Genomic DNA, 17,144 nt, shown 5'->3' on the forward strand with positions numbered 1-17,144 from the left:
TCATGAAATTGGCCTGGTGAATTCTCTCTGGCTTCTTTCAGCTTGTATGCAGGTTTAGCTTCTTCATCTGCTTTCCCTCTGTTCCCACTGGGAGTTCACATACTCTTCCTCCCCATCTTAGGAACAGGGATTAGTGGGTCCCTCTTGTCCTCGCTCAGGGGACCATCAGAAAGAGACAAAGAAAGAGGACTTTGTCCTCAAACAACGTTCGAGCTCACTGAGAGAAAAGATAGACAAATGGAAGGAATTTGAAGGCAGTAAAAGATGTTACCAAGGGTGACAAAATGCATCAAAACAAAATGAGAAAAACAAAGCTCCACAAAATGTTTCCGTTTAAAAGTGAGTGAGTTTTGGGGACAGCAAGGCATGCCGATAAGGTCCTAACTGTCCCCAAGAACATTCCCCAAGGACTCTTCCTGAAGAAGCTGTCGGATTCAAATCACTCTGGATCCAGCTCTCAGGCAGAGGTCCCTTGGGACGTCATGGAGTCTGTCCCGATGGGCACCAACGGCTGACCTCAGTCTTCTCACTTCCTGCTGACACCTGGGCGTGTGCTCCACGCTGGCATTTCTCACTCACTGGCTGCGAGCCTGCAGTTAACTCACGAGACAGTGTTTACTCTTCAAAAGTGCCCCAGGAGAGAGGCTGGTCACCCTCTTCCTGAAAGAGGGAACAGAGAGAGACACCTGCAGGAGGAGGAGCCTGCCTGGACACAGGAGTGGCAGAGTGGCACTTGACCCAAGCCCCGGGTGCCTGTCACTGCTCGGTCGCTGTTGATGTGAGGGCAGCACTCAGGATGTGGGAGAAAAAAATGATCTCATTCAAAATGTGTTCAGTTCCCACCGACGCGTAGTGTGTGTGTCTAATGGTCATTCTTGTTTCGTGATTATTTCATAAAATCTTATCAGGCAAGTTTGGGTGGGACTGCTGGGCCTGGAGAATGCTGTCAAAGAAGAAAGGTTTTGTTTGGGGGGGTAATAGAATTTTCGTACATCTCCTTTCTTGTCTTCTAGAATAGATTGTTTAAGGTCTTTTGCCCTCTTTATGTTTTGTGTATACATGGTAGGTGCACGACACAGACTTGTTTCATAGATGTACAAGCACATTCCTTTTTCTCAGAATATGCATTTCTGCTGCTTAGTCTCCACTCAGTGGTAGTCTCTCTAGCCCCCTCGAGTCTCCTTCATTTAGTCAATGACTGTTTATTGAGCACCTACTAAATCTTGGGCTCTGTCCAAGGTACTGGAGAGGACCTGATGGACACCCATAGGCTGCACTCTCACGGAGGGTGCCCTGTGGGGACGTAATCTGGAGAAGACAGCTGGACTCTAGTGTGAAATGAGGCTGCAGGGGCTGGGGACGGGGACTTCTCAGGAACCATGTGTAAGGTGGGTCCAGGAGCCCAGCTAGAGGAGGGCGGCCTCGACCACAGAGACGAGAAGGGAGAGCCGTGAGGGGACACCAGGAAGGCGGCACTTTCGGAGCTTCCAGAAGGGGCTGGGCTGGTCAGTAGTGGCCAGTGGTGCTTGCAGGCTGAAGGAGGCGATGGTGGGGTCAGTGAGCAGAGGTCATTGGTGACCTTGGCTGGCACTGGACGGTGAGGCAGGAGCTCCTTCTCCGTAGGTTGTGGAGAGAACACTGAGAAGGGAGAGACCCCGCTGGTGCCCAGCTGGGGAGGGGAGGAAAGGCGGGAATGGGAGGCAGTGTGTTTGCTGTCTGTGAAGAAGTGGACCGAAAATTCGCCCTGTCAACTCATGCACTTAGTTCTGAACCTCCCTGGGTCTCGCCACTTGGATCTCGGGCCGGTTTGGAGGGAAAAACCCAAGCAATTCTTCCCTACTGGATTCTTAACTCTCCAACGGCCAGGACCACACCTCCCCGCCCCCATCTCTGCTGCTTCTCCTTTTAAAAGTTTAATTTCGAAGTCCTTTCCCCTGTCACTCAACACACTTCAAAAAATAATAATAACAATGCCTTTCTGCATTACCCCTTGTGGAACATGGGTGTCTTTCTTAGGTGCTTCTGAGTCATTTCTAGTTGTTCTTGGAGAGCACCAAACATTCCACGAATCTGAGACTCTTGTGTGTGTATGCAGTGTCTCTTACTTATAGGGCTGAATGGTACGTTCTGGGGTGAGATGGTCATGTGTGCTGCCGAACCCAGGAGGCAGGAAGTGATTTTGGAAATTCCCAGGACACAAGAAGCAGCAGATGATGACGGTGCTGTCCTGTGGACAGGGCTCAGGTGTCCAAGAGAACCCTGCACCCGGAGCCTCTGCATGTCAGTCATTTTATAGTGGGTTGTGTAAAAGTCCAGGGCAAGTGGCATTATTATTATTTTTTCCCTTTCAGTTGAGACTGCTTGTCACGAGAGAGTCACAGCCCTCGGGAGAAATCAACCCGAGAAATATTTGTTGGCAGTGTCATTGAGCAGAGAAAGGTGTTGGCTTGTTTGCTGCTCAGAAGCATGACTCCCAGCCCAAGCCAGAGCGTTTACTGCTTCCTGGATGTCCGTGCCCTGCCGGGCTTTGTGGCTGCCTCCTCTTTCGGGGTGATTTGTCTCCCCGAAATCATAGGCTGTAGGAACGAGTGAGGAGGCGACCAGCTTTGCCGAGCTGTGACTCGGAATTGAGTTTTCTTGAAAGCTGGCTGCTGCTGAACTAGCTGGGGAGGTTGTACAGAATGTCTGGGCCATTAGGAGCGGTCTGTGTAAAATAACGCAGTCTGTGTTTGGGGTGGCTTTCTCTGCTGTCGTGTGCGCTGCCCCTGTCAAGTGGGGCCAGCGTGCAGCGTGGCAGGCTCGAGAGGACGGAGGTGTGGAAAAGGACTCGGTTCCGATACGATGCAGAGGCTGTGGGTAAATTCCACACTCAGGGAAGTGCCCCGTCACTGGGGCCATTATGCCAAGGACAATAGTCTTGTGTCCACTTTGACCACACCCAGCGGCCCCAGCGGCGCGGGAGCTTGGGGTGGGGATGTGGCATGCCAGCCTGGGAACCCTGGTCTTGGCACACGCGTCCTGCTGGACTATTGGCTGTGTGGTGGCCAGCGAGACCAGGGAACCTTTGTACCAGTGGGATGCTTTTCTCATGGACCACGAGCTCAGAGAGACGTGGGTCCAGGAAGCTACTCTTTATTATCCATGACTTTCGGTGACTGAGAAAGGCTACATCTCACTCAGCTTTTTCAGGGCGCTCCGTGCGTGGTGACCAACAGCAGCACGTTGTTCTCTGAAAAGCCTAACATTCCCTGAAATTTGCCTCATGAAGGAGCTCGTTTTGTTAAATTCATGTTTTTGAGAGGGGAAGGGAGGGGGCAAGAGAGGGAGAGAAATATTGATTCAAGAAAGAAACATGGATGGATCAATCGGTTGCCTTTCGTACACACCCCGACCCCTGACCCGGATAAACCCGCAACCCAGGCACACAGGCCTTGACCTGGAATCCAAGCCGCAACCTCTTGCTTCGTGGGACGATGCCCAAACCACTGAGCTGCGCCTGTCAGGGCTCATGGCGGAATTCTGTCGTTTTCTTCCCCGCTTCCTCCTGAGACACTTAAACCCAGGACAGGGAGACAGGGACGAGGGCTCGGGGCCCTGTGAGTCGAGAGCTCGGGGCCCTGTGAGTTGCATCTATTAGCTTATGTCGGCTTGGACCGGGCGTCGGCTCTTAGGACAGTTGGCCTTGGTGTTTGACAAGTTGCATTTGGATCTTTCTTCGGAAGATGGATAAGCTCAGGGCAATAGCTGTTCTCGCACAGACTGTGTGTGATATTGTGATTTGTAAGAAGAAATATGCATTCGGTCTTGGAAGTTCCTAAGCAGTGACTAAGGTGTCCTTTGTTATTCACAGCAAGTCCTTTCCAGCCACACCCTAGGGACGTTAAGGAGCTGGCGTTCTGTGTGTCAGAGGCAAACAAGGGCCCCTCCCTGCTGCCAGCTTCCTAGTGGGCTGTGTTCAGATTTCAGTTTCATAACAGCTTTGTAAATATTTTTCTAATTGATATTTCTCCAAGTAAAAAATTATCAGTACTTAGTTTTTAAAAGAATTATTCAAGAATATGGCCTTATCCAAGTAACCTGATGGTTTCTCTCTTTTCCCCTTAAAAATAAAAGCTGCAGATTCTTGTTGACACCGGGAGCAGCAACTTCGCCGTGGCTGGTGCCCCGCATCCTTACATAGACGCGTTCTTTGACACGACAAGGTGAGTGATGAGTTCGTGGCCAGGCCTGGCTGGGTTTGGGGGCGCCACACCAGTACTTCAAAGTACCCTGCAGCAAAACGGTCAAAAGTGTGTCTGTTTCAAGGAATTTACATGTATATATACACATATATAGTTGTGTATATAGTGTATGCGTATATACATATGTGTGAGTATATGGTTGTGTGTATGTGTGTACATTTGGGATGTGTGTGCAGTATATGTGTGTGTATGTGTGTATAGAGTTGTGTGTATACATTTGTGATATGTGTGTGTATAGTGTATGTGTCTACAGTGTGTACCTGTATACATTTGTAATATGTGTAGTAAATGTATATTGCATGTGTGTGTACATTTGTGATATGTGTGTGTAGTATGGGTGTATGTGTGTATATAGTTGTGTGTATACGTTTATGATATGTGTGCATATAGTGTATGTGTATATAGTGTGTATACATTTGTGATATGTGTGTGTAGTAAATGTGTATATTCATGTGTGTATACATTTGTGATATGTGTGTAGTATATGTGTGTGTGTATAGTTGTGTGTTTGTGTACATGTTTGTGATAAGTGTGTATAGGTATATGTATATGCATATGTGTGTATGTGTTCATTCCAGGGGGATCCATAGGGAATTCTCATAGTCTGTGTATTCTCACGAGATTCGCTTTAGAAAAATGCAAGTCAGCAGTTCTGTAGTTACACCCGAACTGCAGGGAGCGCATGATCCTTCGATGCTTACGGGGGCCCCTCAGGTCCTAAAGTGGAGGCGGGCTGGGACAGGGAGAGAGAGGAGCACTGGAGGTGAGTCTGAGACTGTCTGCCAGGGGCCTGAGTTGATTGGAAAGTCACCTTTGTGTTGCCCATAGTTTTTATAAGGAGTTTCTTTACGATACCCCCAAATGAAGGGCAAACGTAATGTAACTTACCTACCTATGTAATTCTCCTTGCCCTGTTGTAATCCAGGGGAGAATAAAAGGAGGCCATTTATAGAGGGGGGATCAGCACCTCAATATGTAAATACTCCAGTTCCACTGCAGTAGGAGACACGTGACGTAGGGGCACTGTGAACCCCACCCCGTGCACGAAGCACCCAGGGTCGACTGATAAAAATTGGACTGAGACAGACTCAGGCACCCTGAGCGGCTTGGGTTCATGAGGTGATTTTCCAAATCAGCCAAGAATCTCTGCAACGGCATTGTCAGTTTCATCCCATTGCCACTTCCATCCTTCAAACAAAGGCAGCGGGACTTCCTCATTTGCAAGGATTGCGGAGATTTTCTTAGTCCCTCTGAAACATGACTCACGCTTGGCCTCTGTCCCTGATACTGCCTTGCTTGTAAAGAGAACCATGTTCTTCCACAGGGCTACCAGATTTCTGCTTAGCTGAACCAGATGGAGGTAGCGCATCTCTGAACCGCAGGCAGGGTCTGTGCTTCCGGCTTCTCCCCGGCCACCACGCTGAGACCCACGTTACCTCCTTTTTGCTCCTGTCCTCTGCTTCTCCATGCTTTCATAGACTTGTGATAATACAGACTTATTATTGCCAGGCTATGAACTATGAACATAATTCATGCTCTGTGTAACTTATGCATGATTCATTTGTCTGATGCTTTAGTGACTTTGGAGGGTCTAAGTACACTTCCCACCATGGCACTTGATGGAAGCCAAGAGAACATTCTCTCTCGGTTTTTCACAAAGGTTTCTGCTCTGAGTTGCAGCTCTGGGCTGTGATGTCCCTGTGTTTGCTTGCCTCTCTGATCTCCCTCAGTTTTAATAAGGGTTCTGGTTGGGTTTTTCAGCCTCTGATTCAAGTCCCCCAGACTCTGAGTGTTCGGGTTCAGTGCTTTCTGAAACACCTTCGCAGTCATTGGAGATCTGGCTTGGGGTACTTTGACAAGAGCTCTTTGATTTATGCAATGAGACATCTGGTGACCGTTAGTGATTCTGGTGCCTTTTCGAATCAGAAGTCCGCTCTTCACCGTGGCGAGGGTTTAGTGAATTACTGTGCAGCAAAAAAAGATGGTGTGCTTTTAAAGATGTGCTTCTTTTCTAGCCAATAAAACAAGCCTCCAGCCAGTTAGTTTGACGGGAGAGTCCATATACTCATCCTTCTGACCTACTAACCTATTCAGGAAATTAAGTATATTTCTATTAAAGTTTCTCCTCCTCCCATATCCACCTGGGAGGGGGGGACAGTGAAGCCCACAGCACCACTGTGGTGAGGGAGCAATTTCTTTTTCTCCGCTGATGCTTGTAAGTGGAATTAGAATACGAAAGAAGTACCTGGTGACCTCCTTAAAGAGGCTGCACTGCACCCCCTCTGTCCATGTGACAATAACAGACATTTTTGCCTGATTCTTTAGATAACTTCTCAAGCCTGCCTATTGTTTGTGAGTCTAAGAGGGGACCCGCCCTAGGGGAGCCCACAGCATTTGTTGCTGTGGGAAATGCTGATCAGTCACGAGGCTGGGCAGGCTACCTGAGAGCCCCCGGCCATTGTGACCCACTGTTCCTCTCCCGTCCAGAGCCGTGAAAGAGTCAGAGGGGCATCTGGTCCCCCGGGTCAGGCCAACAGCCCCGAAGGTAACTGCCTGAAATGGGCAGAAGCACCCCAGGAAAGTGTCAGCAGAGTTCCCTAGGACCGTCCCTGGGGTGGGTGTGGAGTGACGATTTTACGAGAAGCAGCGTTGACGCCAGAGTTCAGCTCTTGAGTTCTGCCCTTCCGCCTTCTCCAGGTTCTCTGAAAACAGTCATGTTCTTTTATAATAACAAAGTGTGCTGGGCTCTTCTCTCCTCGGTTCTATTGATTTCCCTTTCCAATCCCGCGTTCCCTGAACTCTCTTATGAGAGGGAGAACGTCTCCTGAATTTTCTCCAAAGTGATTTTATTGCTGTGAGTGGACTTTTTCCGGGCTCCCCACATCCTTGATTGATTGCTGTTTCTAAGCACACAGAACGGATGCGACAAAGAAGAAGCCAATCTGGGCTCTCTCTCCATTTGGTTAATTAATGTGCAGAGTAAGCAAGCGCCAAGGCCTTTCCATGCCAAGAGGTGGTGCGTTTGAACGTGAAGAGGAAGGAACACACTTCTTTTTTTTAATTTAGCTGGAAACGGTGTTAATAACCCTCGGATCTGCTTACAGTTCGTCTCTGAGGCTTTTGCTCTTTGAGGTTTTGTGTGAGGATCCCAGGGACTATGAATTTAGGGTTACTTTTTCTCCCATTATCTAAGACTGTGCTTTCCTCGAGGAAAAAATAGCCACCTGTGGCTGCTTAATTTAATGTTACATAAATGTTCAGTTTTTGGTCACACTATAATCACATTTTAAGTGCTCAGTCGCCACCTTTGACTGTCATATTAGACAGCATCAGTGTAGCCTGTGTCTTACAGCAGTGTCTCTTGGGCAGTGCCGGTCTGGAACACCCCAACTCTACTGTTTAGGAACCTACAGGGTGCCCTGGCTGGTGTGGCTCAGTTGGTTAGACTGGCGTCCTGTAAACTGGAAGATCGTAGGTTCGATTCCCGGTCAGGCCATATGCCTAGGTTGTGGGTTCGGTCCCCAGGCGGGGCGCAAGTGAGAGGCAACTGATAGGCGGTTCTCTCTCGAATTGCTGTTTCTCCCCCTCTCTCTCCCTCCCTCCCCCTCTCTCTGGAATCAATGAGCATGTCCTCAGGTGTGGATTAAAACAAAAAAAAAAAAAAGAAAGAAGCCTGCAAAGCTCTACCTCCCGGCCACCTTAACCAAGTCCTCTCCCGCATACTTTCCCCTTTCCCCAGGGGTGGTTAGACTTCCAAATGAGACAGGTTTGGCTATCCAGTAAGAGTAGCCCTAGAAAAGCATTTTCTAGGGAAAAAACCTTACATTTTTTAATAGTTCATACATCAAATAAAGGTAGCGTGTGATTGGATCATTACAACAGCTATTTTTGTTGCATACCAGCTACGTTCCAGGGTTTTGTTCTAAATGCTTTGCCATAGTTACTCTTTTAATCCTCAAAACTAACCCCGTGAGGTATGGTACTATATTGACCCCATTTCTTAGTTGAGGAAACTGAGGCACAGAGAAATTAAATAACTCAGCCCACAGTCACACAGCTAAGAAGTGGTTGGACTGGTTTTCAGACCTGAGCAACATCATTCCAGCTGCCTGTCATCTCTCTGCAAATGGTAGCCAAACATCCAGAATATTCCCCCAGAAGACAAAAAGCAACCTGGTCAGAAAACTATAGCACACATACTCAAGACATGTTCAGGCTTTCATCAAGTCGAATGTTTCTAGTAGCCCAGATACAGCAAAAATAAAACAACGTCTCAAAAGAAAGCCACAGTACTCTCTACTGCTTTGGGGAGCTAACTAGTCTTCAGGATCAGGGGTTGGCAAACGAGGGCCCGCAGGCTACATCAGACCTGCTGCCTGTTTTGAAAATAAAGCTTTATTGGAGCACAGCCAGGTACGTTTGCTTCTGTATCATCCGTGGCTGCGCGCTCCCTATCCTTGCAGAGCTGAGTGGTTGTTACAGTTGTCGCAGAAGTCATGTGACCCACAAAAGCTTAAATCTGTATTTTCTGGCTCTTGACAGTAAAAGCTGCCGACCCTATGCTAGATCACATTCTCTAAACATTTCAAAATAATTAGCATCTTCTGTCAGCAATAGTGTATTTTTGAACTTGAGCAATGACCCCAAATTGTCAAAAGGGACTGAAAAATGTACTATTTGTGTTACTATTCAGTGTAAATGAGCGCAGGGCCTGGCTGTCCGCCAAGCACGCCGGAACCTCCGCCGGCACTAAAGCTGGGCGTTCCTCTGCTCCTTGGTGCCCACCGTTCCCTGACCGGACACCGCACATGGCCTATGCCACTCATGGGGGGCCCCAGGGCCCGCCCACACTCATGTTTTTGTCTATACCTGCCCCTGTCAGGCGATGGGCACCCAAAACATCCGCTCCCTGCTCTAAGGCAAGTGAACTAACCTCGTAAACATTAAAGTGACACATTCTTCGTATTGTGTATGTCATTATGGAGTTAGAACGAATAAAAGTTCTCCAAAATTTGTCTGCCAGACGTTTTAAAAATAGTTTCCCCCTAATTATAAAAGTTATGTATGCAGAAAATGGGGACGGGCCTGACCACAAGAGGGAGCATTCCCCCCAGAACAGCCCACCGTGCAGAGGTGGCCTTCATGGTCTTGAAGAAGATGCTGACACATATATAATTTTTTACCTCCATTCCTTTGCATCATTGAATATTTCTTAGCAGATACTGTTTTTTAGTGCTATGTAATATTCCATTGTGTGAATATACAATCATTTACTAAAGAATTTCCTTTTTATTGGGCATTGAGGTGGTTTCACTTTGCCATTATCAATAACACATGAACCTCTATCTGCTTCCTGGGTGTTTCCTTAGGACCAGAGTCTCAGAAGCGCAATTTAATGAATTAAAGACCATTATTTTAAAACGTCTCAGATGTACCAAAAAAAGAAGGTCTTCCATCTCTGACTAAATTTCCTTCTGACTCCAAGGAAGGCTGCACTCATGCCTGTAATTCTCAGACACAGACCTGGTGACACCCCTGTTGGGAGACTTACTGTGAAAAGAGTGAAATGAAAAGTGCACGCCAACAGAAACACTCTATAATGATCTGTTTGGCGATTTGACATTTCTCTTAGGACTCTGATCAGTTTCCTTGTGGGAATATGCTTTCAATGCCCAGAGATTTGCCAAGAGCTCTTCCTTGGGCCCCTTACAATATGTGGTCACCCTGCCCTCCGCTCACCCTGCTTTATTCCCGGGATAGCTCTTCTCACAGTCCGGAATTTGATGTGTTCCCTTGCATGTTGTCTGTCTCTGTTGCCATTACTCTGGCCATTGTCTTAGCTTGTTCCCTTATTGTGTTTGAGTGAGTCCTATTCTTAGGGTTCTCTGTCCCTATGGCGCTGTAGATGGTGTTTCGGGGATTTGTGACAAAGTACGTCACCTGCTTCATCCCCCGCTCTTTGCTGGGAGTCTAACCAGCTTTGGAGCACCAGAGGAGAGCTTTGAAGGGACCCGTGAGAACAAGTGTTCACGTGGGGCCTCAGGAGGAAGGCCCACAGCTTTGGCAGGCATGGCTTCACCTTTGTTCCTTACACTCGTGTTTGTATGAGTCTAAACCCTCGACCACATCTGGCACAAGCTGGTGGCACCTTGTTCTAGGCCGCTAGCCACTCTCTTGTGTCACAAAGCAATGATGCAGGGTCCCTGCATAGCCAGCCGGACAGACAGGTGCCCAAATTCTGTGGTGCCTTCACAGGCTAACACAGTTAAGTAAAACACTTGACCTATAGGATGTCACTGGGGCTCAAAGGAGCATTATATATGGGGGCACCTAGTATTTCCTTACACCGGGCACAGAAGACACTGTCACCCAAACAGCAGTGATTACGTTTGGTGGGAAATGTAGCTTTGTCAACAGAATCGCTCCCAGCTGACTCTGGGTTTAGGACAGCTGCCATGCTGCCCCGACTGGCCACGTCCTCAGACCCGGACACCCGGGCAGAACACGATGCTCTCTCCTCTTCCTCCAGCTCCAGCACCTACCGTCCCAAGGGCTTTGATGTCACCGTGAAGTACACGCAAGGGAGCTGGACCGGCATGGTGGGAGAGGACCTTGTCACCATCCCAAAAGGCTTCAATAGTTCTTTCCTTGTCAACATCGCCACTATCTCTGAGTCAGAGAATTTCTTTCTGCCTGGGATCAAATGGAATGGGATACTTGGACTTGCTTACGCTGCCCTGGCCAAGGTAAGAGTAAGCCAGGGATCTCAGTAAATGGAGTGATTGGAGGAAATTCTGAAATCCCGTCAGTAGAGGGGCTGGCGCCTGGGTCCAGAATGTCTGAGATGGTCAGTTAGAATCACAGGGTTGAAATGGACCACTGGTCACACCGTTCATGAAATTTCTATGCATTTTAAAAATTAAAGGTACACGGCACAATTCTTTGACCCTTCCTGCAAGATACAAGGTGCTATTACTTTCTTGTCTGTCTTTTCTTTTTATCTATTTTACTTAAATAGTTGGAAAATATTGTATTAAGAAAACCTGAGTCACTTTGACTGTGGTTTTGTCTAGGAGGTTTTATTAGCGTAGGATGAAAAGAAAACACATTCAGTCAGTTCGTGCATTTGTGTGAAGATGGAGCCCACGGGGACACTGGGACATCGGCAGAGGGCAGTGGCCCCAGCAGGCTGAGAGAGCCTCGTGCTGCCTCCTGTGGCACCAGACCACCTCTGAGGGGACACCTGCCACCGGGGCACGGACAACTGCAAAGCCTGCCCTGGGCATCACCAGCCACTTGAAGTAGTAATGCACCCAGGAGAAAGTTTGGAACCTGGCCTTTGTTAGCATTGGAATCTTCACAGAACGGGAAGAGAGAGAGAACTGAATGGGCTGAGCCGAGGGAAGCAATGCTGTGTGAGGAGGAGGGGGGCTGGGTCGCCAAAGCTGGGGAATTTCCACCGGGAAGGGTGGCCGGAGGCAGGCAGGCCGGACACCGGGCGCGCCTCTGGGCAGGACACCTGAGCAAAGCAGAAGGAGGCCACCACCCCCACCGCCTGTCATCGGGGAGCCTCACCTGGTTGCTCAGGGTCAGGCGTTGAGCCAGAGCCAAGCGGGAAACACAAAAGAAGCCTGGTCACAGGAGCAGCAGCCTGGTGACGACAGAGCCCATGAGGATCCCAGAGGGAAAGCTTGTTTTCTCCCCTCATGAGAGCTTTTGTTCCAGCTCAAGTTCACTAGCAAATGGGGCAGGACAGGCTAGGGGAGGAGAAATGTTGGGGGGAGGGGCAGTGAGCAGGGGGGCCCCCAGCTCTGTGGCTTCTCCAAGAGAAAGAAGAGCCCATGAGACACGTGTTGGAGAACATCATAACGTCTGCACGAGGCGGACTTTACAAGGCCAAGTTATCCCCACTTTCAAGCTGTACACCCTGAGGGTCAGCGGTCTCCCCTTTGCCCTGGGCCGTCAGAGCCCCTGGGTCACGTCTCACTCGGGCGGTGGGGCCCAGACCGGTTCTGGGGCCCCCTCTTTCCTCAATACCATAGGCCCCACTTAATGTGAGATTCGTGAACTGGTAGTAACTTACATTCCTAAGTACATTTTCACCAACAATGTGACGCTGGGCAAAACCTGTCATCTTTATGTGACTTTGAAAATGAAAGATGTGCCATGACTGTTTTTATGCTGATTATTTGGAAGATGCTAGAGGAAAGCATCTGGAATTAATAATATGTAAAACTACCCTTGGGAATAAACCACTTGGGGCTTTGAGGGGTTTGTCCAGACTCCCCATATGACCTTCTATCCTTTCATCTGTGAAATCCCAAGATTACCAACAAGCGGCTCCACATTCTAGGAGCTGGGCAGACAGTGGAAGAGTTGTAGGAAGCAGGGCTGGCAACAGGACAGGCAGGGCAGTCTGGGTTGGTGGCCCGACAGCGTTTCTGAAGTAGGCTGACTGAGCAGGCAGTGGTGGCCATAGTGTGTGGAGGTCCCCGGTCGTTCCCAAGTGCTTCCCACCAAGGATGTGTGTCAGAGCCGCACACGGGGTGTCTCCCATTGCAGATGCCTGCGTCCAGCCGGACACCTCGGAATCGGCTTCTCTTGGTTGTGGCAACTGCGTGCTTTGAAACCTGGGCAGGGACCCTGGGCACAGTCCCAGTGAAGGATGACGTGACAGAATAATAACAGACCTCTCGCTGTGTGCCAGGCACTCTGCCAAGCCCTTTATGTGACGCCGACCCATTTAAGCCCCAGAACAGCTCTAGGAGCCTCTAATGATCCCCATTTTACAGAAAAGAAAACGAAGGGGCAAGTCACGGGGTTAGCAGGTGGCCTTGCCGGGATTCAATTCCGGGCGGTGTTCATCCTGCTGCCTCTAGGGAAGATGGACAAACGAAGAACGCCAGAGTGGGTCAGCACCCAGCACAGCCCATTTCGAGAGACACCTTTGTCCCACTCACTGACCCAATCTCAAAGGGCTGTGACCAAGATGACGCAGAGAGATTGTACCAAATTCTTCCAGATCCACGGGAGCTGAGTGGGAAACTGTACAAATGAACTCAACAAATGGGAGCATTTATATGTGCTAAGGGGGCTCTCTTCTTCCTCCCTCCAGAGTTATAGATATTTTATGATGCCAGAGAGCATGATCACGCCTTCCGTTCCCACAGGTAGTTAGAATGAGCCTATAACATCTCTGCTACTACAATTAGGTTTTCTCCCAGAATAGCAACACTCATGGTGACTAACTCACCTCTCCCAGTTGCCAAAGCTGAACGCTAAATGCAAGTCAATGGCCTTCCCTTATGGCCACCAGCACCCGTGGTCCACCCCGAACTCAGAACTGTCCGTAGACCATTCCTCTTTCTTTTGAGTCCTGGAGAAATGGGGGGCATCCTCCGAATGTAGAGCTCCATGTAAGGAAGGCACGGAGTGAAATACAGCCATGGGGAACGATGCAGCATTTCAACGTGAGGAGCATATAGCATTGTTCCTTTTCTGCGACTCCCTGCTCACCAGAGTTCAGCAGACAGCTGGCCCAGCTGTGCTGTGTGCCACGGTCTGGGGTCTGTCCCTTGGGTCAGGCGCCTCTTACTTCCGTGGTGTCTGAAAGAGGTGATTACAGAGTCCAGCTCCAGGAAGACCCCGCTCTCTCCTGACTCCCAAACATCTATAATTAGAATTCACTACCTACCTCAGGAACCCACTTCCACATCTTCTCACGCCTGCCTCCCGAGGCCGTCACGGCCATAAATGTGACAGCATCCTGAGAGCTTCTGGAAGAGCTCTTTTTCTTACGACACAGCCATACCCAAAGGAAAAATACCAAGCAAGAGGGAGGAAGTTCTGTTGGAGGTTCTGAATGATGGTTGAAGGTGCTTAATCATGAGCTTCATGGCTGAGCCATGAAAAAAGCAAATATAAATATAACATGGTGTCTGCCCTGGGTCATCCCCCATGTAGACTGTGAGTCATGAAACATTGTCCCTTTTCATCCTCCTACAGCCGTCAAGTTCCCTGGAGACATTCTTTGATTCCCTCGTCACACAAGCAAAAATCCCCAACATCTTCTCCATGCAGATGTGCGGGGCGGGATGGCCGGTAGCCGAAACCGGTACCAACGGAGGTAGTCTTGTGGGTATCTTTTCATCTTAAAGGGCCAAAAACTCATACATCGTTGGGGCTCTTTTTTCTGTTTAAAGACACTTCTGAAATAGTTCACCTTTTCTAACCATCCTGCCATGCAAAAGATGATTCTCATTGCTTCCCCCAAATTCAATTAAAGCTTTTAAAAAATGTCCTTTGAAAGGTAACTGTTTTGGGTGAATGGGGGAGGGGTAAGAGAGCAACAGTGGGGTGTGTAGCAGGTGGGCCTTCCTCTGGGGAGGGGAAGCAATGGGAAATACCTGTGATTTCAGAAGTTTGGGGAGACAGAGGCACCTGTCTATACTTTCTGTCTCTCTCAATAAACACACACACAGCAAAAGTGTTTGTTAATGAAACAGCATCAGTCAAGGCCATCAGCCTAGAGAGCCCCCTTAATGGAACCTGCACCCAGACATCTCAAGTAGGAGGTGACAGGAGAATGCAGGAGAGGGGGTCTCCCTCAGGGTGGGTGCAGCCCAGACCTTTGCTCTCCTACTATGAGAAGCAGGCTCAGCCTCTTTCATTGCTAACAGTAGCCCTGCTCCCGACACCTGTTCACCCCCCTTTTCACGGGAGAGGGCAGCCGAGGACTTGTGGGGGAAGGTTCCACAGCTTTGCAAACTGAAGTTTGGGTTCCAAAAGCTCCGCTTTGCTCTGCTTTCCGTGCAGACGTGTGGGGTCAGAGGTCCTCCTCTGTCTTCTGAGGAACTAAATGACTGTCATTCTGGGCGCTTCGCTGTTGTACTGCATTTCCGTGGGGGCAAAATCTCCATGTTGTAAAGCTCTCTTTAGAGCAGCCAAACCACCAAAGCATCTTGATGAGACCGGGGCAGAATCCTGTCTCACCTTTGGATACATGACCCAAAACATTCCCTGTTTAATTTCCAAGCATCTATATTTGGTTTGCAACATCAGTACTGATTCCAGCGAAGGCTCGCCTTACAGGTGCCCGCTGCTTTGTGTAACGTGGTGTTGCCTGTGCATTTTTTTTTCTTTTATCCCTGCGACTCTCTTCCTCCCCAGGTCCTGGGTGGAATCGAACCAAGTTTGTACAAAGGAGACATCTGGTATACCCCGGTTAAGGAGGAGTGGTATTATCAAATAGAAATTCTGAAATTGGAAATCGGAGGCCAGAGCCTTAATCTGGACTGCAGAGAGGTATCTACCCTGAGAGCCCCCTGTGACTGCCTGTCTGTATGTGCCTGAGTTGCCTAAATATTACAGCTGGGACCTGAATAGAAATCAGAAGGTACACTACATTACAGGATAAATCAAAGATTCATGACGTTAAAAGTTATAGGGTCTTTTTGTATGACAAGTTTAAATCAACGACCCCTCTCTAAAAACAAAAAACAAAAAACAAACAGGTTTTTTGCCACCACTTGGCCTAATAGGGAAAAATTAGCTATACTTTTTGCCGTTCATCCTGACCTGATGGTCCCTGAACTCTGTTGAAGAGGATGTTTTATACAAGTTTTTATCAGTGTGAGGGGACCGAGGGGGACTAAAAATAAGCCAAGTGAAACCAAAAATAAATCATGAGCTTTAGCGTTCATTCAGAGCTACCCCCCACGACAGGATATAATTCTCACTCGAAGAAAAGTTCTGCTCCCGGGATATGTACGGTGCTGTGCGGAAAGGAGGCAGGAGTGCCGCCCTGTGAGCCCAGACCTCTTGAACCTGTTCACATCCTCGCCCTGCAGTGTGGCTTATTTGTGGCACCTATGCCATTACGATTATGATGTCTTGAGGGAGTCTCCATCTGCTGCAGCATCTTCAGAAGGGCTTATGCAACCCACCAGCATTTCATTGCATTCCTACCTTGTCCCTCCATCCTTTTCATCCTTGCCTTTCATATGTGTCCTCTCAGTCCACCCTAAAGGCCTGTGTACACAGGTGCCTCTGAGAAACCCATGAAAACCCACTAAATGATGGTCCATTCCACTGATAGTGCCAAGTCCACAGATCTGAGTTCATTGTCAAGAGGCACTTAATTGCCATTAAGGAATCCAGTGGTAGACTCAAAGGGCCTAAAATAAAATACACAGTGTGTGTGTGTGTGTGTGTGTGTGTGTGTGAGAGAGAGTGATTCTCTTACTGAATGTGGTTCTGATTCTCCTTTTCCATTGGCAGCATTATAGAGTTGACTCTGTATGATCTGTGTAAATGGCATCGATGTGTCCTTGTAACCTCCAAAGACAAGTGGGTCTTCCCTCTTTGCCAGTGGCAGTCTTGCTTTGACAGGGGCATTTGGGCCCCTCTGCAGAAGGGACAAGCTCTGCATTAGGAGGGCTGTCGCTTTGGGTCACATCACTCCCCTTTTCTGGCCTCAGTTTCTTTATCTGTGAAGTAAGAACGTTGGGCTAAAAGATCCTTGGTTTCCAAGTTCTCAGAAGAGAAGATTAATCGAAGCCCCCGAGGAGGTCCCATGGCTGCCTGAATTGGTGGGCAGCAGGTGCACAGTGATGGGCTGGAGCCGTGGGTGGATGCGGAGTACCATGCCACTCACGTGCCTTCCCCCCTCCCTCCCCTCGTCTAGTATAATGCAGACAAGGCCATTGTGGATAGCGGCACCACCCTGCTGCGCCTGCCCCAGAAGGTGTTCGATGCGGTGGTTGAAGCCGTGGCCCGCACGTCCCTGGTGAGTTCTCGGGATGCTGAGGAATCTTGGGGAGCACCTGACCATGACCATGTGCTGGGCAGTGTCCCATATACTTTAGTTGTCTCCATCTGAGGATGTTAAAGGGTTGCTTGTTC

At 49.0% G+C, this 17,144-nt stretch overlaps 1 protein-coding gene across 1 annotated transcript in view; it reads left to right on the forward strand.

The window, feature by feature from the left end:
- BACE2 (beta-secretase 2) overlaps positions 1 to 17,144 on the forward strand; it is a 69,423-nt gene that overhangs the window by 24,167 nt on the left and 28,112 nt on the right. Inside the window, exons 2-6 of the mRNA XM_090271826.1 lie at positions 4,114 to 4,202; positions 10,771 to 10,987; positions 14,247 to 14,375; positions 15,411 to 15,545; positions 16,927 to 17,028. Of these exons, the coding sequence (XP_090127952.1) occupies positions 4,114 to 4,202; positions 10,771 to 10,987; positions 14,247 to 14,375; positions 15,411 to 15,545; positions 16,927 to 17,028 (672 nt within the window). The remainder of the gene's footprint in view (positions 1 to 4,113; positions 4,203 to 10,770; positions 10,988 to 14,246; positions 14,376 to 15,410; positions 15,546 to 16,926; positions 17,029 to 17,144) is intronic.

Source organism: Furipterus horrens, unplaced genomic scaffold (genome assembly GCF_987537825.1).
Source record: "Furipterus horrens unplaced genomic scaffold, mFurHor1.1.pri manual_scaffold_1, whole genome shotgun sequence".
Lineage (NCBI taxonomy): Eukaryota > Metazoa > Chordata > Mammalia > Chiroptera > Furipteridae > Furipterus > Furipterus horrens.